General features: G+C 43.5%; 1 protein-coding gene across 1 annotated transcript; it reads right to left on the reverse strand.

The window, feature by feature from the left end:
* Positions 1–647: 647 nt before the first annotated feature.
* ZNF589 (zinc finger protein 589) lies at positions 648–17,261 on the reverse strand (the record flags this gene model as incomplete). Its single annotated transcript, XM_082848379.1, is given in 7 exon segments — positions 648–746; positions 752–907; positions 911–1,139; positions 1,141–1,180; positions 7,190–7,316; positions 17,043–17,098; positions 17,252–17,261. Coding segments are annotated over 7 exon segments (717 nt in total).
* Between the last annotated feature and the right edge of the window lie 9,564 nt (positions 17,262–26,825).

The following is a 26,825-nucleotide window of genomic DNA, read 5'->3' on the forward strand; positions in this document are numbered from 1 at the left end:
TAAAGGCATACTCTCACTCCTCGCACACCTAAGGCTTTTCCCTGAGTGTGTTCTCTGGTGTCTGATGAGGGCTGACTTATGGCTAAAGCCTTGCCCACATTCCCTGCACACATAAGACTTTTCCCCTGAGTGCACCCTCTGATGCGTGCTGAGAGCTGACTTGTGGCTGAAGTCTCGCCCACATACCCTGCAACTCGTAAGGCTTCTCTCCTATGGGTGTCCTCTGGTGTGTGTTTAGGATTATCTTGTGGCTAAAACCCCACCCACACTCCCTGCAAACAAAAGGCTTCTCATCTGAACATGTCCTGTGGTGTGTGATGAGGTGTGATTTCACCCTAAAGCCTTGGCTACAGTTCCTGCACACATAAGGCTTATCCCCTGTGTGAATCCTCTGGTGCTTAATGAGGTCTGACTTTTCACTAATGCCTCGCCCACACATCATGCAAAGGGCTTCTCCCTTGTGTGTGTGTGACTTGTGGCTAAAAGCTTGCCCACACTTCCCTGCATACATAAAGCTTCTCACCTGAGTGTGTACTCTGGTGGTTGTAGAGGGGTGACTTATCTATAAAGCCTTGACCACAACTCCCCACATATATAAGGCTTTTCCCCTGTGTGTCCTCTGATGTCTGTTGAGATGTGACTTCCTGCTAAAGCTTCACCCACACTTTCTGCACAGGAGATATCTCCGCTCGTGACAGCCTGTGTCTGAAGAGGTTTGACTTCTGGCTAAAACCTAGTCCACACCTCTAAACCTGACTGCTCCAAATCCTGAGAGTTCTACCCTCTCAGGAATGTTGTCTGCTTCCCCAGAGCTTACCCTCTGGGCTGGACTGAGCTGTACCTTCAACACTTTGTTGCCTCCCTGAGAGCTTACTGGTGGTCCCTGGGGTGGGCTACAGAAAACCACTTAAGTCCCCTTCTCATTTGTGCTCCAAAACAAAGGTGTAGATCCCATTCCTTGATCTTCTGCTTTGGCACCCCAGTGGTTTTTATCAGAATGTTGTTGCTGCCGCTGCTGGTGGTCATTTGGGCAAGGATCCCCTGGTTGGAGTTCATTTCCTGCACATGAATATGGAATAAGATGACTGCAGAGCTCATGGTGGCTGAGAAATTGCTGACCGTCAAAGGCCAGAGGGCAGAGGGCAAAGGGGCCAGGGACGGACTTCTGGCTTTGAATCTGCTGAAGAAAGAAAGTTTTCAGTCAAAGTAGTCAGAGGAAGGGCTCGCTGGGCTTTTCTTCCTTGTCTCATAGTAAGATCTGGCCTATTAATCATTCACAGCCGTTAATGTCTGTCTCTCCAAGACATGCTTCACCAGACCTATATTTCCATTCAACTTCTTTGGACTTTTTATTTGGAAATAATTTCCAATGTACAGAAAAGGTGCAAGAATAAGGACAATACAAAGAACAGCTGTATACCCTTTACCCTAATTACCTACTGCTAACATTTGTATGTTATGTATGTATACGTGTGTATACATATATGTATATATATTTTTTTTCTTTGAATCATTTGAGAGTAAACTGCATATATCAATGCCCTTTACCCCTAAATACTTCAGTGTGTGTCTCATAAAAGTAGGGATATTCACTTTTTTTTTTTTTTTTTTTTGCGGTACGCGGGTCTCTCACTGTTGTGGCCTCTCCCGTTGCGGAGCACAGGCTCTGGACGCGCAGGCTCAATGGCCATGGCTCACGGACCCAGATGCCCCGTGGCATGTGGGATCTTCCCGGATCGGGGCAGGAACCCGTGTCCCCTGCTTCGGCAGGCGGACTCTCAACCACTGCGCCACCAGGGGAGCCCGGGATATTCACTTTCATAACCACAATACAGTTATCAACTCTGGTAAATTTTTTTTTTTAATAAATTTATTTATTTATTTTTGGCTGCGTTGGGTCTTTGTTGCTGCATGTGGGCTTTCTCTAGTTGAGGCATGTGGGGGCTACTCTTCATTGTGGTGCACGGGCTTCTCATTGCAGTGGCTTCTCTTGTTGTGGAGCACAGGCTCTAGGCGCACAGACTTCAGTAGTTGTGGCACATGGGCTCAGTAATTGTGGCTTGTGGGCTCTAGAGCACAGGCTCAGTAGTTGTGGTGCATGGGCTTAGTTGTTCCGCAGCATGTGGGATCTTCCCAGACCAAGGATTGAACCTGTGTCCCCTCCATTGGCAGGTGGATTCTTAACCACTGTACCATCAGGGAAGTCCTCGGCATTGACTTTTTTTTTTTTTTTCGTTACGCGGGCCTCTCACTGTTGTGGCCTCTCCCGTTGCGGATGCGCAGGCTCAGCGGCCATGGCTCACGGGCCCAGCTGTTCCGCGGCATGTGGGATCTTCCCAGACCGGGGCACGAACCCGTGTTCCCTGCATCGGCAGGCGGACTCTCAACCACTGCGCCACCAGGGAAGCCCTTGGCATTGACTTTTAAAGGGAGAGATGATGAGATCTGCTGGAGCGCTGCAGTCATGGGGTGGGAGAGAAAGAGGACTTGAGGATGACTTCATGGTCTGAGAAACTGAATAAGCTGAACTGCTGTTACCTCGATGGGATAGTCTATGGAAGGGGCAGGTGCGGGGGCGGCAGTCATATTAGGAGCTTAGTTCTGGGCATGTGGAGACACTTATGGGACATCCAATAGATGTCAAGCAGGCAGTCTGATATATATGAATGTAGATTTCAGGGGAGGAGTCCAAGCTTGGGAGGATGACATAGACGGCTTGACAAAGGTCTGGGACCCCTCGTGCTCCTCTGTAGGTAAAGGTTTTCCACAGTAGGGGCAGAATTTGAAAGTCACTTCAACACCTGCCACAGTCTGGACAGGAGATCATGCTTTATGGGGTCACGGTTTGGCCCTCAGACCCACTGGGCTGGAAACTCCATCTTAACTGTGTCCTTCTCAGTTGCCCCACGAAAACTTCCGCTTGAACTCTGGTAAATTTAACATTTACATAATACTTTAACTATCATATATATTCCAATTTTGTCAATTGATCCAACAATGTCCTTTATAGCATTTTCCCTACAGTACAGGATTTAGTCTACTATCAGATATTACAATTAGTTTTCATGTTTCTTTAGTTTCCTTTAGTGTCTCTTTCATGAGACTGGCATTTTTGAAGAATAGGGTTCTTTTTTTAGGGAACATTCCTCATGTTCTAGAATATGTATAGAATGTTGCCGACATTTTCCTATGATTAGATTCAGATTATGTACTGTAGTCAGTTTTTACATTTTACATCTTTTACTTGAATCAAAAAAACCCCCCAAAAAACCCACAGCAGAACCTATTATTCTATATATTATTCCAATAAATAATCTTCCAAGTAAGTATCAGAGGCATCTTCAACTTTGTATCTGCACTTACACTAAAATTATCTCCTAAGCCATAACCAGTTACACTGACACACACAGCTACAACCGTTTATTTCCAACAAGAGAGAACAAACCTATGACCTACAGGGGAACGTACTTTGTGACTTTTCCTATGAGAAGAAAGAGTAGATTGATGTAGGAGTCACTCAGTCTGGTGTCTCCAATGCAGAAGGCAGCAGAGAATAGTTTAGCAGGGTTAAGTAACTTGTTCACAGTCACAAAGAAAGAAGAAACAAAACAGGGTTTGGGATGTGCTCTTAAATACTATACAAACCACAGATAACTCTGAACTAATCAGCATACAAACAATTATTTTCTACTAAACCTGTCCTTAAGGGAAAAAAAAAAAAAAAGCTTCGAAGCAAATAATGAGACTCTTGCTGCTTTGACTAGGTCTCTGGAGAAAAGAAGCCAGTGAGAATTAAACCCCCTGACATAGAACAATCTGTTTGGGGAAAAACTAACCAAATTTGGCCTATAGACTAAATCTGGGGACAGGAGGTATTCTGGGCTTTGACCACAGTCTAGGGCTACAAAGCCATCCAGATCTCCTGATCAGGAGATTCCCAGACACCCAGTCCAACTGCACTGACTACTCTCAGGACAGAATGAGGGGTGGCTAAGCCATGCTGCTCCAGAGGATCTACTGAGACCAATCTTGCCAGGACCCTCATCCATCCAAAGGAAGTATTCCCTAGAGCCATGAGAGTTCTGCCCTGGGATCAGGAATAGAAGAATGGGATGGGAGCAGGTGACTAAAGCCCATTCCAATCTCTTCCTTCTTTATTCTACATTCCTAATAAATAGAACTCTTTACCTTATTTTAAAAAAACCCAAGAAACCCCGTAATGTTCAGAGTAAAAACCAAGCCCTGAGAGTGGCCCACTGGGTTCCACATTCTTTCACAACCTATCGGCTTTCTGACTCCATCTATACTCCATCCTTCATTCCCTCCAATCTGAGTCACACTGAACTCCCTCCTGATGCCTTGCACTGGCTGGTTTCAATGTCTGGAACACCCTTCTCCCAGATATACTACTGGTATATTCCAAGAACCCAGAACTGGACCTAACATATAATAGTTAATAAATACTTTTGCATGAATAAGTGATAGGAACAGAGTTAATTAAGAAAGAACTTAAAAGGTTAGGCAGAAGACAGACACGTTCTCAATACTGTCAGAATCAAAGGCTCCTTTTCATAGTCTATGTCTTGTAACATCTCATTTACTGTCTTGCAATGAGATTCATATTTAATAAAATGTCCCCATACACAGAATCTTTAAAAAAGAATGTAATGCCCTAACCAAAATATAAAAGAGAAATAAAAGCAAGTAATTTACAATAAAAAATTATGTATTTCAATATGAATTTCACAGGACTACATTAGGAGACATAATGAAGCAATGAGATGCTTACAGCTACAGGCAGATCACTGTGGACATGACAGTTACAAATGCAGACAGACATGGATGTGCCTTACTGATGACATGTGTATACTATATTGGTGACAGACACAGGTGTGCTGTATGGGTGGTAACTCAAACACTACAACCAGCAATACCATTGGTCATGTGATGTTTTCTTTTTTTTTTCTTTTCCAGTCGTGCTGCGCGGCTTGCAGGTTCTTAGTTCCCTGACCAGGGATTGAACACGGGCCACGGCAGTAAAAGCGCCGAGCCCTAACCAATGGACCACCAGGGAAATTCCCATGTTCTTCATGCTGATGAACACGTCTGGTTTTTTTTTCTGCAAATGGCATTTTATCTATCTATCCATCTATCTAGATATCTATCTATCTATTTATGGCTGCATTGGGTCTTCACTGCTCCACGTGGGCTTTCTCTACTTGTGGTGAGCGGGCTCTAGGCATGTGGGCACCAGTAGTTGTGGCATGCAGGCTCAGTAGTTGTGGCTTGTAGGCTCTAGACCGCAGGCTTAGTAGTTGTGGCACACGGGCTTAGCTGCTCTGCAGCATGTGGGATCTTCCCAGACCAGGGATTGAACCTGTGTCCCCTGCATTGGCAGGCGGATTCTTAACCACTGCGCCACCAGGGAAGTCCCTGGTGAACACTTCTTGATAAAGTTCAAAACTATTCTCCTGGGGCTTCCCTGGTGGCGCAGTGGTTGAGAGTCCGCCTGCCGATGCAGGGAACACGGGTTCGTGCCCCGGTCTGGGAAGATCCCACATGCCACGGAGCGGCTGGGCCCGTGAGCCATGGCCGCTGAGCCTGCGCGTCCGGAGCCTGTGCTCCGCAGCGGGAGAGGCCACAACAGTGAGAGGCCCGCGTACCGCAGAAAAAAAAAAAAAACAACCTATTCTCCTGTGATTTACGATCTACTATGTAAAAACTACTTTAGAATATTATCTAAAATAGATTTATATTCTAGATTCAGAGAATTACAAACAGATCCACGGCCTTGAGAGAAAAACCAGAAGAGGGAGGAAGAACTGATACAGATTTAAGGAATATTTTTAAAAAATGGAATATGTGGATCTTGTCTGGATCCTGATTCAAATTCTCAAAAAGACTTTTTTGAGATGATCAGGTAAATTTGAACATAGACCAAGTGTCAGATGATACTGAAGCCCTACAGATAATGTGGTTACATATAAAAAAAAAAGTCCTTATTTATTAGTTACATTGTGATATATTTAGGAGTGGTATGTCACATTATTTGGGATTTGTTTTAAGTAATTCATCAATAAAAGAAAAATATATAGAGAAAAGGAAGGATGAATCAAGTGCAGCAAAACAGTTTGAAGTATGAAATGGACCCAACAGGATCCAAAGTTTCCATGTAAAGATTAATTTACTTTGAGATAATTTTAATATAGTTCTCAGAATCAATGAAATGCATGAGCACAGAGACAGAGAAGAAGACCACCAGATGAAACAAGGTAAAAACAAGACCAAATTAGTTTGGCCAGCTGAAAGCAAATTTAAATGGGTGACTCTTCACTGAGACAGATGGAGAAACTAGGTCAGAAGCCAAATGGAGTGAAATTGGGCCAATTCAAACCGAGGAAAACAGTTCATAACAGATCCAAGCAGACAAAAATAAATCAGAACTAATTAATTCATAGCTATGCCAAATAGAGAAAATTCTTGAAAAAGCTTCTGACAGAAATTTATGTGCAAGTCTGAAAACAGGACTCTTAAGAATGCAGGAATATCCAGAATAATTTTGTATTTACCATCCTAGACAAATAATCTGTTTCAGGTTTTAAATAAATGAAGAAAAATATGATTATAATATCAAATAACCTATAAAACACAAAACGGACAGATTTAATTACACTATAAGCTTTTTTAACTTCTAGGACACAGAGAGGCCTCTCTTATTACCTTCCTCTCCTCCTTGCTCTCTGTGCTCTGATCACGCCGGCCTCCTTCCTTTCCTATCTCGGGGTCTCAGCACTGGTTGTTCCCCAGCACAGAAGAGTCTCCCACTACATCCACATATCTAACTTCCTTACCTCCTTCAAGCCTTTACTCACACCCATCTCCTCACAGAGGCCTACCCTGATCACCCACCCCTGCCTCTACACCCCGGCACCCTGGATCCCCCTTATTCTGCTCTACTTATATTTGTATATATTATACATATTTTAAAACTATGTAGAGCTTATTATCCTCTAACATACATAATTTACTTATATATGCTATTTATTGTATATGTCACTATACTAGAATGACAAAAAAAATGCTTTATTGTTTTATTCAGAGATGTGTTCTAAGAGCTTAGAACATTGGCTGGCTATATGGTCAATAAAGGTATGAATGGAAAAATTAAGGGAAGAGAACATACCCTCACCCAACAGGACTAGATTCCTGAAATTCTCCAGCATCACTTCTTTGTATAGGTTCCTCTGCTCAAGGCTCAGTCTCTTCCACTCTGCCTCAGTGAAAATCACAACCACACCCTCGAATTTCACTGGTCCCTAAATCAACCAACAAATTCATACTCATCAAGTCACCATCAATTTTCACATGGAGAATGGAACTGGCTGTCCTGAAGAATCTCGCTACATAAGTAACGGATCTGAGGGTTTGCAGGGTTGGGCATTACTCCACACTTGGTTTGGTGTTATAACATGCAGAAAGCAGGACTAATCTATAAGACACACTCCTTGCCCTAAAACACTTACATTTTAATTGGGAAAATTATTTTTGAATCAATGAGAAAACATTAAAGCAGAGTTCAGGAGTATGAATGTGACAACTTATAATGGATGAAATTCGAATGGAGGGTAGAAGACAAGCTATAGAAGTAAGGAAAGGCAGCACAGAGGCAGGGCTTATACTGGGCATTAAGAAATGATGAAGATTAGAGAAAAAATAAGAGGCAGCTCGGACTATAGAGAAAAATGTGAGTGCCTCATGCCAGGTCTAGAATGAGTATTTGTTAACACTGATTAAAATATATTTCTCTGAACAAAAGGAGATAGTGCTGAGGCACGCCAAGCTTTATCAAAGGATTCAAACTGTATTCCTTCAGCCTGCTGGTTAATTGCCAAATTATCGGCCGCTCTGAAGGCTTACGCCTAAGAGCATTCATCAGGAGTAGACAGTTGCTGCCTGAACCAGTCATGTGTGTGGGTTCTGAGAGGTGTCTCTATGTGTGGGGTCTGGGTGAGATGGGGAGCGTAGGCAAGGAGGCAAGGTGGGGCACTGTAGTGAACCAGCCTGGTCAAGACCTACTATGGAACTTCCCTGGTGGTGCAGTGGTTAAGAATCCACCTGCCAATGCAGGGGATATGGGTTTGAGCCCTGGTCCGCAAAGATCTCACATGCCGTGGAGCAACTAAGCCCTTGCACCACAACGACTGAGCCTGTGCTCTAGAGCCGGTGAGCCACAACTACCGAGCCCGCATGCTGCAACTACTGAAGCCCTCGCGCCTAGAGCCCATGCTCCGCAACAAGAGAAGCCCACGCACCGCAACAAAGAGTAGCCCCCACTCACTGCAGCTAGAGAAAGCCCACGGGCAGCAACGAAGACACAACGCAGCCAAAAGTAAATAAATAAATAAATGTATTTTTTTTAAAAAAAGACTTAAGGGGTTTCCCTGGTGGTGCAGTGGTTGAGAGCCCGCCTGCCGATTCAGGGGACATGGGTTCGTGCCCCGGTCCGGGAAGATCCCACATGCCGCGGAGCGGCTGGGCCCGTGAGCCATGGCCGCTGAGCCTGCGTGTCCGGAGCCTGTGCTCCGCAACGGGAGAGGCCACAACAGTGAGAGGCCCGCATACCACAAAAAAAAAAAAAAAAAAGACTTAAGTATGTACTGAACATCTGGCCAGCTTAATAAAGGTCACTGGGTGTGTGCGTGCGCGTGCACACACACACACACACACTCACACACAGATCTCTCTGCTTGAGAAAAGTGATTTATAAGATCCCTATCACTGTATATATTTTGACATTGCCTTTTGTAAAGCCCTCCAACCTCTCGCTCAATGTGTAGGGCAATATTTGAATATATAAAATGGTTGGCAGGGAGGATGGCAAGTAGTGGTTCCTGAGAATGGCATTTCCAGTTAAATGAAGTTTAACCTTAACCTATGGAAAAATTTTTAAGGAACATATTTACATTTTATTAAACTACATCGCAAGATCATCACTGTAAGAATGATATTACAGTCTTTATTTCAGAGAAAGAACACTGAGGCCCAGAGAACTTCCCCAAATGACAAGAAAACAGGACTGGAAAACAGTCCTTCACGGTTCCAGAGCCCTTATTCTCCTCACTGCAAGCTGCTTTTTCTTCCGTCATGCACCAGTTTTCTCTCACCTCTTTATTTCTTCCAAGTCTCAGAAACCTTGCTTCAACTTTCTGCATACTAGAACCATACCACATGCTTTCTCATCAGGTCTCTTCTTGTTAGAATAGGTATATTCAGAGACATTTTCTCTCTTTAGTTATGCCTAAAAGGTGGTGTTGCCCTCAAGTCTCATGGTAGTCACCAAATTACTTACTTCTATTGAATTCAAGCATTATTTAATCCATTACCATCTGCTGCAACCTCTGGGTTGTCTGTGTCACTACTGCCTTGCCCTAGATTTTTAACTACCAAGCTCCTTCAGTCTGTGGAATTGAGGGACATGTGTACATCATTCTCAGCTATCTTTGATCACCCTGAATGCCTATTTTCTGACTTGCTTCCTTCTATTGTCAGGTCTATTTCAGTCTTCTATCTAGCCCACCTTCTAAGTGGTTTTTCACACCCTAGGAGTTGGCGATGTATACTCCAGGTTCTACAACTAAACTAATTAAGCTTCTGTCACATCAAAGATCACAGTTGGAGGGCTGAGGTGGTGGACTGAGCCACAAGGTTACCAAGCCAGAGCTTCTAGGCAGTCTTGCTTCAGAGCTAGGTTCTAAAATAGATTTAAAATCCAATACACAGAAGTGGCAAAAGGAGTAAAGAATAATAATGATGCTGAATTGAGAGTGGGAAACTAGGTATAAATACAGAAATCACTGGGTGTGTGGGTTTGGGGAGGGATGTCAAATACACACCCTGACAGCCCAGGCAGTCAGGCTTTGTATAGTGTAGGAGGGAAGACATATGTCTAGACAACAAGCTGGGACCCACAATTAGGCAGTCAAGACCTATGGGGGGAATGGCGTGGGGGCCCTCTCAAGCTTTCCATGACCAGCTTCTTCTGGCATATTCTGGTCCTCATATTCTTAATAATCTTTCCCCTATTCTTCTTACATCAGGTCTCACACTTTCTCTTGCTCACACCTTGTGTCTTTCATGTTCCAGCAACTTCTCCATTTCTTTCTTGCTTTCTCTTCCCCCTCTACTTCCCTCACTTAAGCATAAGACCGGCTCAGCTAGAAGGAAAGCCAGGATTTTTGCACAATGGATGTGTTAAGAACCCAACCTGCAGAACCAAATGCCACAAATCCAAATCCCAGCTCCATTACTTTATAAAATATGTAACCTTGGGTAACTTACATAATCGCTCTTAGTTTCTACATCTATAAAATGGGTTTGATAATGACATCTATTTTCAGGGTTGTTGGATTAAAGGAATTAATAAGTGCTTAGATCAATGCCTGACATGAAGTAAATATTTGTTATTACTATTTATTATAATTAAGCAGTATAATGTTTTATATTTAAGTGAGAACTGACTTTAAAGATAAATAATTTTTGGTTCTCAAAAAGTAATCAAACACTCCAGCCAGGGCAATAAGGCAAGAAAAGGAAATAAGAGCATAGACATTTGGTAAGGAAGAAACAGAACTGTCCCTATTTGCAGATAACATGGTTGTCTATGTAGAAAATCCAAAATAATCTACAAAATAGATCACAGAATTAATAAATGAGTCCATGAGGGCCACAAGATACAAGATGACCACACGAAAGTCAATCACATTCCTATATACTAGCAATGACCACATGGAAACAAATTAAAAACATAATGCCATTTGCAATCACTTCAAAAAAATGAGATAGCTAAAACATAAATCTAACAAAATTTGTACAGAGTCTTTATGGTGATGAAAGAAAGCAAAGATCTAACTAAATGGAGAGACACACCATGTTCATGGTTTGCAAGACTTGACACAGTGAAGATGTCAATTCTCCCCAAAATCACCTATAGATTTAAAACAATTCCTATCAAAATCTCAAGATTTTTTGTAGATACAGACAAGCTTATTCTACAGTTTATATGATAAGGCAAAGGAAGCAGAAGAGCAAAGTGAGAGAGTCACTATACCTGATATTAAAATTATTACTTACTATTTGGTCACTACAATAACCAAAGCAGCATAATATTGGTGGAAGAATAGACACAAATCAATGAAAGAGTACTGAGAACCCAGAAAAAAGCCAACATGAGTACATCAAATTGATTTTTGATGACGGTGCAAAAGCAATTCAATAGAGGAAGAAGAGTCTTTTCAACAAATTGTGCTGGAACAACTGGACATCCATGGGTAAAAAAATTAACATCAACCTAAAACCTCATACTTTATACAAAAAATTATTCAAAATGGATATTAGATTTAAATGTAAAACTATAAAACTTTTAGAAGAAAATATAAGAGAACACCTTCAAGACCTAGGGCTAGGCAGAGTTCTTAGTCATGACACCAAAACCATGATCCATAAAGAAAAAATAAACTGGACTTCATCAAAATTAAAACTTTTGTACCACAAAAGACTTCCACACCTCTTCCAGAAAACAGAAGCAGGGGGAGCCCTTCCTAACTCATCTACGAGGCCAGCATTATCCTAATACCAGAAAAGACATTAGAATACCACAAATCAGACAAAGACATTATCCTAATACCAGAAAAGACATTAGAATACCCCAAATCAGACAAAGACATTAGAAAGGAAAACCACAGATCAGTGGTTATCCACTGATTATCCTAATACCAGCATTACCCTAATATCAGAAAAGACATTAGAATACCCCAAATCAGACAAAGACATTAGAAAGGAAAACCACAGATCAGTATATCTCATGAATACAGACACAAAAACCCCCAACAAAATACAAGCGAATCAAACCCAAAAATGTATAAGAAGAACTATACACCACAACCAGGGGGGACTTATTATAGGTTTGCAAAGCTGGTTCAACACTTGAAAAGCAATCAATGTAACTCACCTTAAAAACAGGCTAAAGAAACAAAATCAGGGACTTACCTGGCGGTCCAGCGGTTAAGACTCTGCGCTTCCACTGCAGGAGGCACGGGTTCGATCCCTGGTCAAGGAACTAAGATCCCACGTGCTGTGTGGTGGAGCCAAAGGAAAAAAAAAAACAGGAGGGTTTGGCTGGTGAAGCAAGGATTTTTTTTAGAGGGGTGAAATTATTCTGCATAATACTGTAATGGTGGATACATGGCACTATGCACTTATCAAAACCCCAGAACCTTACAGCAAAAAGTATAAACCTTAATGTGTGTAAATTTTAAAAATTCATTCAGGAGGTCAGGGGATCCCAGGATGGAATGAAGAATGTGAAAAAAATGTATTACAAATATGTGAAATAACCTCCCTAAAGGTGGTGGAGAAAAAAGGAGCTAATCTAAGTAGCTTACTTTGGAAATGAGTGGCGTCTGTAGACAAAAGGAACTATATATAAATAAGTACTATATGCTAATTCATAAAGTTGTTTTCCACAGGGGCACAGGTAAACAATTCTGAAGTCACTATACTTATAAACTGGAATTGAAAAATTAAGTGAATGGATGGTGAATAGTGGAAGTCAGGTTTCTCACTGTTGGTGGGAGGTTATAAATAAGCAAGGTGAGGAGGCTAGAATGATCCATGTGGTAATGGATTTGAGCTGGAGGCATCAGAACAAACTCATCTTTAGCTTAATATAATTACATAAAGAAATATTTATAAACGAGTATATACAGAGATTAGTATACACAATCACATTTCTTTTCTCTGTCAGCCGAGAGGGCCTGGAAGCAATGACACTCCAGTAGCAAAGGGCACACCTAGCATACAGATCTTGGTTTCTAATATCATTCTCCAATGAAAGGAGCAATGGCTGATCTGAGGACTGGAGCAGGACATAAACAAAATGAGCCTGGAGCATACTGTAGAGCCAGAAGGTAAGGAAGGACTTAAAAAAGGCAAAAAACCACAATAATGGGAGTACGTCAAAGGGACACAAGAACCAACTAAAGAGCTCCTGAAACAATATGAGCAACAAAATAAAGTGATACTGGGTTATAACCCAAAGTATAAAATACATAACCATGACTCATACTGATATAAATAAACGAATAAATCAAATAAATAAATAAATGGAGGAGAATAGACAAATTTCCCATGCAGAACAATTCCAAACAATTTATGTAGTTACTCGACCCTCCAAGAGGTAGACTGTACCCACGCTTCAAGTGGGCTCTGCATAGTGACTTCTTTCCAGAGTATAAGTTATGGGGAAGGCAGGGTAGTAACTTTACAGTGTAGAAACCTGACAACCCTCCTTCTGCCAAATGATCAAGGTTAACATTAACAGTGGTAAGTAATGCTGATACTATCTACCATTGGCATGATGTGATAAGAAGAGTATTTCACCTCTGTGGTTTCCTCCCAGAAAACTGTATCTCAGTCTAATCAGAAAAAACATCAAGTCTCACCCATACCTGATTTCAATGATAAACAGATGAGAATTTGGACTTGGAGTATGCTGGAATGGGTTAAAACTTTTGGGGCTGTTGGATTGGGGTAAATGTATTTTGCATGCTAGAAGGATGTGAATGGGGGGGATGAGGATGGAATGTTATGGACTGAACTGCATCCCCCCAAAATTCATAGGTTGAAGTCTAACCCTCAATGTGACTCCATTTGAAGACACGGCCTTTCGGGAGATAGTTAAAGTTAAATTAGGTCATAATGTTATGATGTCCTTATAAACAGAGGAAGAGATGCCAGGAATGTGCATGTGAACAGAGGAAAGGCCATGTGAGGACACACAGTGAGAAGGCAGCCATCTGCAAGTCAGGAAGAAAGTTCTCACTAGAAACCAACCCTGCTGGCACCTTAATCTTGGACTTCCAGCCTCCAAAACTATGAGAAAATAAATGTCTGTTGTTTAAGTCACCCAATCTGTGATATTCAGGTATGACAGCTGAAGAATACTAAAACAGTATCTCTTACTCAAAGTGACGCCTAAAATAATGAGGATTTGTACCTACTTTCTCTGGTTACAGGAACGCTGGATGTTTATTTTTGTAATAATAAATGTCCCAAATGTAAAAAAAAAAAAAAATTGGACAAATCCCAATTAAGGGACAATCTATAAAATATCTGACCTAAACACCTCCTTGGAGACATGACAACCAATGTAGTACGATAGCCTGAATGGGATATTGGAACAGAAAGAGGACATTAGGTAAAAACTAAGGAAATCTGAATAAAGTATGGACTTAGTTAATAATAACATAAAAATTGGTTTATTAATTGTGACAAGAATACCATACTAATGTAAGATGTTAATAACAGAGAAAACTAGATGTGGGATATATGGGAATTCTTTTTATATACTATCCTTGCAATTTTTCTGTAAATCTGAAACTATTTTTAAATTAAATTTTTATTTTAAAAAACCTTAAAAAATAGTGTCATTCCAATACACTAACATCAAAACAAAAATGAAATACTGAGAGATAAATTTAACAAAATATGTGCTGGACATGTACATCAAAAACTGTAAGATTCCTAAGATAAAGATCTGTATAAGTGAAGATATACTGTGTTGATGGACCAGAACACTCAATAATGTTAAGATGTTAGTTCTCCCCCATAGTGATGTAAAAATTCAAAGCCATTCTAATCAAAATCTCATTGTAGGGTTTCCCTGGTGGCACAGTGGTTAAGAATCCGCCTGCCAATGCAGGGCACATGGGTTCGAGCCCTGGTCTGGGAAGATCCCACATGCCGCGGAGCAACTAAGTCTTTGCACCACAACTACTGAGCCTGTGCTCTAGAGCCTGCGAGCCACAACTACTGAGCCCACGTGCCACAACTACTGAAGCCCGCGTGCCTAGAGCCCGTGCTCCGCAACAAGGGAAGACACCGCAATGAGAAGCCTGCACGCCGCAACAAAGAGTAGCCCCTACTCGTCGCAACTAGAGAAAGCCCGCGCGCAGCAACCAAGACCCAACGCAGCCAAAAATAAATAAATAAATTTATATTAAAAAATAATCTCATCGGGGGCTTTCCCGGTGGCGCAGTGGTTGGGAATCTGCCTGCCAATGCAGGGGACGCCGGTTCGTGCCCTGGGTCTGGGAGGATCCCACATGCCGCGAAGCGGCTGGTCCCGTGAGCCATGGCCGCTGAGCCTGCGCGTCCAGAGCCTGTGCTCGGCAGCGGGAGAGGCCACAACAGTGAGAGGCCCGCGTACCGCAAAAAATAAATAAATAAATAATAACAATAATAATCTCACTGTAGAAACTGATAAGCTGATTCTAATATTTAAATGAAAATGCAAAGGACCTAGATTATACAAAGCAATCTCAATAAAGTGTTGGGGAGGCAGCAGAAATAAGGCAGTTACTTCCTTGTTAGAAAGTGATTTGCTAAAAAAAAAAAAAAAAAAAGAAGAAAGTGATTTGCTCCCAAGTCACTCTCATCTCTGACAATCAAGGTTGGTATCTGTGGTCCTAGGGCGTGGAAACTGACCATCGCTAATGCAAAATTCCCTGAGGAAAATACCAGTGATGTAGCTGCTATGTTTTCTGTCCTGTATCCTTTCACGAAGCTACCTAGACTTAATGCAGAGTTAAAATGCATTGTGTACCATTAATTTGATTGTCAATCCAAAACCTAAGACCATTCTTTGTGGCTGTGCATTGTTTTAACAGCTACGGGCTAACACTTAGTCATGTCTTTCCCTGAACTATTTTGTTTTAACTGTCTTCATCATAATTACCAGGTGTCATTATTTCCTATTTCTATGCATTATTTCCCAAAGACTACTGGCTCTTTGAGAATAAGGACAGTGTACTTACATTCTGTTTGGCTAGTTCACAGCATTTTACACAGTCCTGTACCCAAGAATTAGTAAATTACACTTTTGGTGTAGAAAAGAAGATGGGATCAGGGGAGCAAGGGTGGGATGAAGCATCAGAACAAGAAGGTGAATTCTCCATGTTCTTTTTATCATTGAATAGTTTTCTAGAACGAAAAAAAGTCAAGAAGGCCTCACAGAAAACTCATGGCTTTGAGAGTCAGAGCAATCTGAATTCAATTTAGCTGTTCATGTGTGATTATAAGAAAGTCACGAAATCCCTCTGAACCAGACGTCTCCCAAAGGGGGACTCTCTTTACCTCATAAAGTTGTTTTAAGGATAAACACAGGACTGAAATTATGGATGAAACAGTACCATGTCTTAAATTTGCTTTAAAATAATCCAGTAAGGTTGGAGATGAAACAAAACTGGCCATGAGGGCTTCCCTGGTGGCACAGTGGTTGAGGGTCTGCCTGCCCATGCAGGGGACGCGGGTTTGTGCCCCGGTCCGGGAGGATCCTGCATGCCGCGGAGCGGCTAGGCCCGTGAGCCATGGCCGCTGAGCCTGCGCGTCCGGAGCCTGTGCTCCGCAACGGGAGAGGTCGCAGCGGTGGGAGGCCCGCGTACCACAAAAAAATAAAAAAATCAAAGAATAAAAATAAAACTGGCCATGAGTTGATAGTTACTGAAGTAAGTTGATGGATACATGAGGGTTCATTAACTCTTTTCTTCTACTTTTAGATATGCTTGAAAATTTCAGTAATAGTTAAAAAGAAGTCCAGTGTATAAGACCAGACTATGAGATACTATTAAGGTAATATAATTATTTGTGTGAACTCTGATGAAGGGAACTTTAATAGTGCATTTTAGGACTTTAATAACCCCACGTTTTTATTAGAAGTTACCCTTATGTTTTAGAATGCCCTAAATTCTTCATATTAAACTTAGTTATGTTTTTCTATAAGCTCAAAAAGTTAAAAAAAAACTAAATGCAGAAATCATTTTAAAGTGCCTAGCACAACGGCAAACACAGGCGTGAATGCTGATCTGATGAACGTTGATGGCCACCTCAGTGTTCATCTCTGCCTCCCTCCCCAAGAAAGAGAGATGCGCTGAATCTCTGAGAAATAAGCTAGCATTTCAGAGAAGAGAAAGGTGGCCCCAACTCACCAGATATCTAGGCTTCTCCTCTTTACCAAGTCTGGCAGAGTCCTTAAAAGACAGAACTGGGGGAAGAAACAGCAGCCTTGAGAACCCAGGCCTATCAGGATTATTCCTGAGAACCCTTCTGAGTCTCAGCTGTGGCCACTTGTGCCTTCTCACCTGAACCAGAAGTCTCAGCCCCTCCTTATCCCATCCAGGACCTCAGCTCCTCTCACCTCTCACCATAACGCCTGAGTTAACCTCTACGGTCTACACCCCTTCCCTGTTTACTTATGTTTTTAAAGAAATACTGATCTTAATTAAATATAATAAGGTAAATTCTAAGTACCCATCATCTTTCCACCCTAAAAACCAGCAAAACTATTCCGACAAGGCATAGTTTTTTTTCCCATACTTGTTACATGGCTCCAGTTACCCCCCCCAAAAAAAAGTTTATGAAAATTTTATACACAGAAATATAAATGTGATTTAAGAAAAATGAATTTTTAAAATTTCAACGTTTTTCCTTACTTTATATACAAGAGCACTAGTAAAGAGTAGAAGGTATTAAAGACCACTACAACAGCATTTCTAAAATACAGCTTGCCTTACTCCCCTTAAAAACAAATTACCTTGGTGGCACAGTGGTTAAGAATCCACCTGCCAATGCAAGGGACACGAGTTCAAGTTCTGGTCCGGGAAGATCCCACATGCCATGGAGCAACTAAGCCTGTGCGCCACAACTACTGAGCCTGTGCTCTAAAGCCCGCGAGCCACAACTACTGACCCTGTGTGCCACAACTACTGAACCTGTGTGCCACAACTACTGAAGCCCACATGCCTAGAGCCTGTGCTCTGCAGCAAGAAAAGCCACTGCAATGAGAAGCCCGTGCACCACTATGAAGAGTAGCCCCTGCTCGCTGAAGAGCAGCCCCCACTCGCCGCAGCTAGAGAAAGCCTGCAGACAGCAACAAAGACCCAACACAGCCAAAAAAAATTAAAAAATTTATTAAAAAAAAAAATTACCATGGAATTTTAAAAGGCAAGGCTTTAACATCTTGGGTGCCTGAAACTAACACAACATTGTAAACCAACTATACTCAAATAAAAAAGAAAAAAAAAAACACCACCACCACACACACACACGAAACCATCTTGGGTGGAAGCTTAAGCTTTCCCTGCCATCTCTTCAATGAGAGGAAATAAAAAGAACATGTTTCTGATCCCTGCGGAAGGCATCACTAAAGGAGGGTCTTAGCAGTAGCCCTAAGCTTCCTCCTTGACACCCCCCACATCAGTGAGAAAGAGAGGGAGATACTGATAAGGCATACCTGTCTACAAGATATATGGAAGCTTATTATTTGACCCACTCCTTCTTGGGCTCCTCAGAGGGTTACAGTGTGGTTAGTTGGAGGGATTTAGCCAAGGGTGGCCTTGTCCTCGGTATTGGGGAAAAAAAAAAGGTCCTCAAAGTGATGATGACGTCAGCTCTGTTGAAATAATCACCATCTGGGGAAACACTCTAAATGGACCCCAACAACAACCCTGGCTTCTGTACTAAGCTGAGGAGAATGTGTCAGATGATTCAAGAAAGACATTTACACAATACAGCCTCCTACATGCCTTAGAAAACCATCATTCTGTCCCGTAAAATGTCCCAAATCTACACGTTCATCCAGAACTGCACATCCCTGTGAAAAATGAAGCAGTTTAAAATTAAAAAATAAAACTATAGTGTTGTTTGATAAGGATCTTGGGCAATTTGTCAAGTCACAACCATAGTTAGCACTGTGGTTTGAGTGACTTAGCTACTGTTTTTCTGACATGGCCTTCCTATAAGCAACGAGGTTCCTGAAGATAAATGCAAGAGAGGAAAAAAAAATCCAGTAATCTTACTATTGCAAGTTCTAAAGTTTTAGAAGAAAAAAATGAGTACCACATTTGACCACTCCCAGTGGCTAGATCTGAGCAGCACACAAGGAGGTGGCTCCTCAGTCTGCTCAGAGCCTCCCCCTGCCAGAGACAGGGTGGCTCTGATCCCACTAAGCCGGTGGGAAAACTGAGGTACACAGAGTAGCCTCACACAGCTGAGTTGAGCCTCACACAGTTGAGGATCCGTCAACTGACTCTTAGGTGTCATCCTCTCTCCCCATCATGAGACCACTGAGCGGCAAGAGGTGTTGGATGACAGGCACAGTCCAGGACTTCACCAGCAGGTGCCTCTGTCCATGTTGGACACTCTGCACAGCATTCAAGGAAGTCAAAGATCCTTTCTAGCTCAGTGTACTACAAAATATCTTTGCCATTCGTGACAACAGGGAAAATCATTCTCCTTTTAAAGTTCAACATGGTGGTTACTGTCTCTACTTTCTTCAATTTTACTGTCCTTCAATTGAACTGGACCTGGCACACTGGGCAGAGGTAGAGCCCATCCTCAAAGAGTGGACAGAAGGAGACAGAGAAGCCCCTACCACAGGACAAAGAGCTAAGTGCTGGACCAGGGGTTGGCAAACTATGCACAGAACTAATCTGGTCTACTGCCTGTTTTTATACCATTCATGAGCTAAGAAAAGTGTTTATATTTTTAAACGGTTGAAAAAGTAAAAAACAGAATATTATCACATGGCACATGAAAATCATATGTAATTCAAATTTCAAGGTCCACAAATAAAGTTTTATTGGAACATAGCAATGTCCATTCACTTACCTATTTGGCTGCTTTTATACAACAGCAGAGTTGAGTAATTGCTACAGAAACCATGAAGCCCACAAGGCCTAAAATATTTACCATCTGGCCCTTTACATAAAAAGTTTGCCAAGCCCTATTCTAGACTGCACTTGTTTGTTATATCCAAAGTTATTTGCTTTGGACTCTGGTCTTCTCCCGAGGTCTTTGCCATTATTGTAGCAATTTGACTTTTGGCATTCAGATGGCAGGCAGTTGTCAGAAATGGCAGCTGTGCGTCTTCAGGTCCTGTTTTCCTTTTTTTTGATTCCATGTTTCACTGCCTGCACAACCCACCTTCAGTTTACCAGCTAGTCAGTTGTTGGTTTGGAGGCCAATCAGCTTGAAGCCCCTATGGGCCCATTCCAACATGGACTCTGGTTGATCTCCAGCTCTTCAGGACTGCTGAGAAGGGCCTGCCAATTCATACCCTGGTTTTTTCCAAGGCCTGGTACATGGTCTTCCTATAAGCAACCAGGGTCCTGAAGATGGCCAGGTTAAAGTACTGGCTGAGCAGTCTCAGGGCCACCTGCTTGCTCAGAGACACCTCAGAGAACTCACCATCACCAAAACACTGGACCCATCTCAGGCCAGAAATGACCTGGTGCTTGAAGGCAGCCTTCCAGAACACCACCATGACAAGCCACCAGGGAAAACCCTTGCATTTTCCCAGATGAAGACCTGTCCTGATCCCTCACTGCCCTTAAGTCTCTGTCCTCTGCAACTTCCTTCAGGGTCTCTAAGCTCTCCTATGGGATATCCTGGGCACAGGGAATTGCTTCTTTGGGGTCCCACATCTTCCATTAGGTCTGGGGTATGGTAGGGGCTAGCAGGGGACTACCATACCAGGCCTGCCCTAGATACTGCCCATTGCCTCAAGGACTTGGTAGTTGAATACTTGACAGGAAAGACATCCACAGGACTCATATCTGCCAGACTTGAGCGGGGCACTGGGGAGGAACTATGCCTCTCCCAGTTGGAGACACAGTCACTATTTCAGGTTTGACAGCTAGGCTTTCAGATGGAATCCTGGTTCCACAAAAGAGTTTTGGCATCACTGGAGTGTCAGAGCCAATCCCATCTTCCCCTTCAATACCTCAGTGCCCATCCGCTCCTGCCTATAACTTAAGAGGTCTAGACACCTCCCTCTTAGACAGTCATGAACTTGATCTGCAGCTGCCACTGGTCTCTGGGGTGCCAGTGGTCTCTAGGACTAGGGCAAGGGAGCATCTTTGGCAATGGAGTACCGGTTGCTATAGGCCCTATGGGTGATGCGGAACTCTTTTCTTCCCACTGGTATTCTCCCCTCTGCTGAACTGTGTAGTGTCTCCTTTCATCGACTCCTTAAGTCCAGGGGTTCAACTCTGGCCACTTCGAAAGAGTAAAGTTTGGCCCTGCTGAGAACTTGGCTCAAGCACAGCTTCCCAGCCAGGTGCTAGGCATTCAATGCCTTGGCTTCCAAACTTCTCTGGCACTGATACCAAAATTACATTTACTTGGACCCCTGTATCAGGGGTCCCCAAGATCACGCCCCCCATTCACTCACTAGAAGGACTCTAAGGATTCAACACAGTTGTAGTCACAGTTAGGGTTTATAACAGCAAAAAAGATATGCAACAGGATCAGCAAGGGAAAATGACACAGGCAGAGTCTGGAGAAATCCATGCACATGCTTCCTCATGCTCTCTCCCTCCCATAAGGGGACAAAGTGAGTTTCCAACAGTGAAAAATTCAGTAACGTATGTGCAGTGTTTCTACTCAGGGAAGGCCACTAAAGCCTCAGGTGCCCAAGGTTTTTATTGGGGGTAAGTCATGTAGGCACCCTCTGCTGAGAAGCTATAAAAATTCCAGACTCCCAGAAGGAAGGCAGGTGTCAAAGTACAGTGAACTATACCTGTTAGTTAGGGAATAGGTCAAGTGCCAAGTTCCCAGATGCCAGCAAAGGGCCAACCTTGCAAGCAGGCCTTCTAAATATAGCAGCCTCAATCCTACACTGTTAAATCTTTCCACACATTCTCTTAACCCTTGTACCACCTGCTGGACACAGCTCACTGACTCACCTGTTAGTCTATCAAGGGAAGCTCTGAGCATCCACCACACAGGCTGTAGCTATGTAGCCCACAGGCTGCTGCTTTGGCTACAAGGAAGTATCACGGGCCTGATCAGAGAGGGGGAGCCACCTCCTCCAGCTCTGCTTCCACAAGCACCACCCCCTGCCCCCCTGGAAAATCACAAATGGGAATAACATACCTTAATGGGGGATCCCCAAAGTCCCCCAAAACTTGAGACCCTCAGCCCCACAATATCCATACCTGCCTTGGTGTGAGTGCCAGAGAGGGAAAGGCCCCTACTGGAGCCACACAGCAGCCAGAGGCTCCCCTCCATCAGCAGTGCCCAGCTACAAAGCCACCTGAGCACTGTGGCTCCCGCCAGTTACCTCACTCAGGACCACTTGGCACAGCCTCCCTCCCTTCTTCCCATCACACTTTGGCCTTTGTCAGCCATCTTTAAGGAACAGGAGAGGAGGAGAGGGGAGGGGAAGAGATCAGGTCCTCAGCTAGGAGCCCAAGGTCTAGATTATCAGGTTGCTGCTAGCACCAAATAGCTCAGCCACTTTGGATAAGCCCCATGATTAGCATACTATTTCTTTTAAGGCAGAGACTTCAACAACCCTCACTACTCCCACGTCTCCAACTCTTCATGGAAGCGGCAGGTAATACCATGGCCATGACGGAACAGTACCTGGGCTTCTATTCTCAGACCTTGTGCAGGGCATGCAATGCCCAGCTTCTGGCTCCGCTGGTCTAGGTTCCAGCTGTAGTCAATTCCCTGTGCTCTAAGGAGTTTCTACAATACTGAGTTGTTTTTTGGTTTTTTTTTTGCGGTACGCGGGCCTCTCTCCGCTGTGGCCTCTCCCGTTGCGGAGCACAGGCTCCAGACGCGCAGGCTCAGCGGCCATGGCTCACGGGCCCAGCCGCTCTGCGGCACGTGGGATCCTCCCAGACCGGGGCACGAACCCGTGTCCCCTACATCGGCAGGCGGACTCTCAACCACTGTGCCACCAGGGAAGCCCAATACTGAGTTTTGAACCAAGTCCCATCAGTTAGGTAGAACCGCAGGCCCTACAGTGTCTTCTGGGAAGCTGTCTATCTTCCATTTCAGTATCTGTAAGGCATATGACCCCATCAGAAGTTTGCATTATCTGTCTCACCACAAACCTGAGTCAAAGACCTCCAGCAACATGGCCCAGAGAAAGGCAAGCAGTGTTAGGGAACTGCCGTTACAGAACCTGTAGTGCTGCAGACTCCTTGACTAGAGTCTCAGTCCACTGCTGACTACTGTCACTTTGTGACCACTCAGGTTCTCCTGCTCCAGTAAGCCTTGACTCATACTCCAATGTCACAGGCAGAGGTGTAACTCCCTCTTATGTCCAACCTGGGTCTCTTCTCAATCACACCACACTACATGTTTACATTTATGTTTCTCCATCTATCTCCCTTCTAGAATGTGAGTTTATTCAGGAGATCAAATAGGATATGCAGGTAGATGAAGAGTCATACCATGTTTCTGGACAAGGTGAATTATACTGCAAACCAATCAATTCCTTCCAAATTAAATAAACTCAATGCAACACCAGTCGGAATCACAACAGAGATTTTTTTATGGCTCTAGACAAGATAATTCTAAAATTCCTTTAAAGAAAATATATAAGAATAGTCAAGAAAATTATGAAAATAAAGACTAAGAAGACTTGTCTTCTAAAATATGACAACACACTATCAAGCCATAGTAAAGTGCTTTAGCATTAGTGCAGCGATAGAGTAATGAAACAGAATAGAAAGAAGGGGATGCATACATTGAACTCTTTTCAATATGACTATTTATTTATTTATTTATTTAGGCCTCATCACGTGGCATGCAGGATCTTCGTTCCCCGACCAGGGATCAAACCCATGACCCCTGCAGTGGAAGCAGAGTCTTAACCACTGGACCGCCAGGGAAGTTCTTCAATATGACTTTTTAGGAGAGAGGAAACTCTGACCCTGAGACTATGCCAATTTGTTCTCACCAATCTATAAAAGCTGGAACAGAAAGAAGAAAGCCCCCAGATATAACTTCATGTTCTTACAGTCTTTTTCTGACTTATCCTATTTTCTCCAGGACTCCTCCAGCTACCTGTCCCTGACAGTGCTTAATACAATTCTTCAGACATTTTTGTAATCCTAGCAATTAGGGTAAATTCCTCAGACTGGATTGTGCTATTCCCAAGTATTTGCTTTCCTTCTCTGCAAGAGTTATACTTCCCCACCCACTGACATCAGGCACATACAAGTGACTTGCCTCACCAGTGAAGTGTGAGTGCAAATGACATGTCTCTCTTCTAAACAGCAACTTTAAGAGCCACCGTGTGGTTTCATCTCTCTTGCTCTTCTCCCTCTGTCACAGTGCTCCTTGCCCACATAGGGTCTGCCCTTTCACCCTTGGTCATGGATCGAAAGGACACGAAGTAGAGCCAAAGCTAACCCAAGAGCCGAAGCTAACCCACTAAGGGTTAGATAGGATTCCAGTTAGACTGCTGTTGTTAGACTGCCATTGAGATTTGACGTCATTTATTACTTCAGCATAACTTATCCTACACAGCTCTTCTCCTTCCAGAAATACCACTAGCAGTAGCTAACACTGATTAAGCAGGTACCACTTACCAGGCACCGTGCTAAGTCCACTGCTTCATTAATCTTCATGACAAAGCCATGATGTAAATACTGATGCTACCTCTATCTCACAAAAGAGGGAACCAAGAACTGGGAGGTCAGGTCACTTGCTCACAAGACTGTATCACTCCCAAGTGGCAGTGCCAAGCCTAGTATCTAAGCTTCTGGTTTCAGAGCAGCTTCACTTATCACTGCTTCAATAAATGCCTATCGAGCCAATGACTGAATGAAAATGCAGAGTGACCAGACATCTAGAATTCACACTGAAAAAGCCAGACTTTTCAGACTGACATGGAGAAAAGGATCACTATCTGACTGATAAGCTAGGTTATGCTCTGGCAACAAGTGACCTCCAAAAATCTAAGTGTCTAAAAGCAATTAAGGTTTTTCCCCCCCTCCCTCATGATACAGGTCAATCACAGATTGGTCATATCTACAATTCAGACTGCAGAGTAAGAAGGATGGAAGAATGAATGGATGGATAGATGGATGGATGGGTGGGTGGGTGGGTGGGTGGGTGGGTGGGTGGGTGAGTGGAAGAAAGGGCAATCTAATCATAGTATGTGGCAAATATGGCATCTCAACTCAGTGAGGAAACAGTGCCTCTTTAATAATTGGTGGGAGCAAACTACCATCTACATGGCAGTTCAGTATCTATTAAAAGTGTAAACATGGCTTCTAAAACCAAACCATTAGAATCTTCTTCACCTTGGCAGAAAAGAAAACATGAGTCTCAGGAGACATTTGGTTGTGAGAGATGCATCCTCCTCCAATCTCATGCTCTCAAATCACCATCATGTCCTTACTTTTCTCTCTACAGCACAACCCACCCCAGGAAGGCTCATGGTGGCTAGGGAAAAGGGGCTGAAAAAGCCATTCTGCAGGAACCTCCAACAGAAACATGCAATGTGGTAGATACAGACGCCTCAGACAAGACAGGGTAAGAATGCCCTCCAGACACATCAGCTCCTCTAGGAAGCCTTCCCCAAGAGGCTAGGAAGTCTCTACCAGATGCAAAAATATCCCTTCTCACAGGGCAGCGCTATCCAAGAGCAATATGAGAGCTACAGTGCCAACCAAACATGTAATTTAAAATTTCCTGGACTTCCCTGGCAGTCCAGTGGGTAAGACTCCACGCTTCCACTGCAGGGAGCATGGGTTCGATCCCTGGTCGGGGACCTAAGATTCCGCATTGCCCTGCCGTGCGGCCAAAAAACAAAAAACTCCCTAGTAGCCTTCTCAAATAGTTTTTTAAAAGGTGTAATTAGGGATTTCCCTGGTGGCACAGTGGTTAAGAATCCACCTGCCAGTGCAGGGTACACGGGTTTGATCCGGGAAGATCCCACATGCAGCGGAGCAACTAAGCCCGTGCGCCACAACTACCGAGCCTGCACTCTAGGGTCCGTGAGCCACAGCTACTGAGCACGCGCGCCTAGAGCCCGTGCTCCGCAACAAGAGAAGCCACCGCAATGAGAAGCCTGCGCACCGCAATGAAGAGTAACCCCCTCTCCGCAACTAGAGAAAGCCCCGGCGCGCAGCAGTGAACGACAGCCACAAATAAATAAATAAATCTTTTTAAAAATAAAAAGTGAAATTACCTTTAATAATATTTAACCCAACATATCTAAGATATTATCATTTCAACACATAGTGTTAAAAAGTTATCATAGTTTATACTTTTTTCCCAACCATCTCTCTCTTTTTAAAAAATATTTATTTATTTTATTTACTTATTTAGGCTGCGCCAGGTCTTAGTTGCAGCACGCGGGATCTTGGTTGCGGCATCTTTAGTCGCGGCATACAGACTTCTTAGGCGCCGCATGCATGTGGGTTCTAGTTCCCCGACCAGGGATCCAACCCGGGTCCCCTGCATTGGGAGCGGAGTCTTACCCACTGGACCACCAGGGAAATCCCCCCAACCATCTCTTGGAAATCAGGTGTGCATTTGACACTTACAGTACATCTCAAAAAGACGTTAAATTTTCAAGGATTAAAGGGAAGTATACTCTCAGCAAAACAATAACCTTGTGTCTGATGGAAAAATGTTTTAGACTTCTTCATTATTCAGATAGATATTAAATAACTGGAAGTAAAATTAAGAAGGCAGTTCATCAGTAGCATTAGCCACACCTGAAGCGTTCAATAGTCACTGGCAACCAACGGCTGCCGGAGTGGAGAGCGCAAACGGGACCCCCGCGGCGGAAGTCGAGGCGGGGAGATTTGGAGAGGTAGCTGCAAACCACGAGGACGGGGTACTGGACACCAAGGGAGGAAACCCCGCCCCACCCACAAAGAAGGCGAGCAGTCGGGAGGGGTGAGCTGCACAGCCCACAGCGCGCACCCTCCACCTCCACACCTCCTGAAGGACCAGCC

The sequence above is a fragment of the Leucopleurus acutus genome (genome assembly GCF_964270905.1).
Source record: "Leucopleurus acutus genome assembly, chromosome: 10".
NCBI classification, from domain to species: domain Eukaryota; kingdom Metazoa; phylum Chordata; class Mammalia; order Artiodactyla; family Delphinidae; genus Leucopleurus; species Leucopleurus acutus.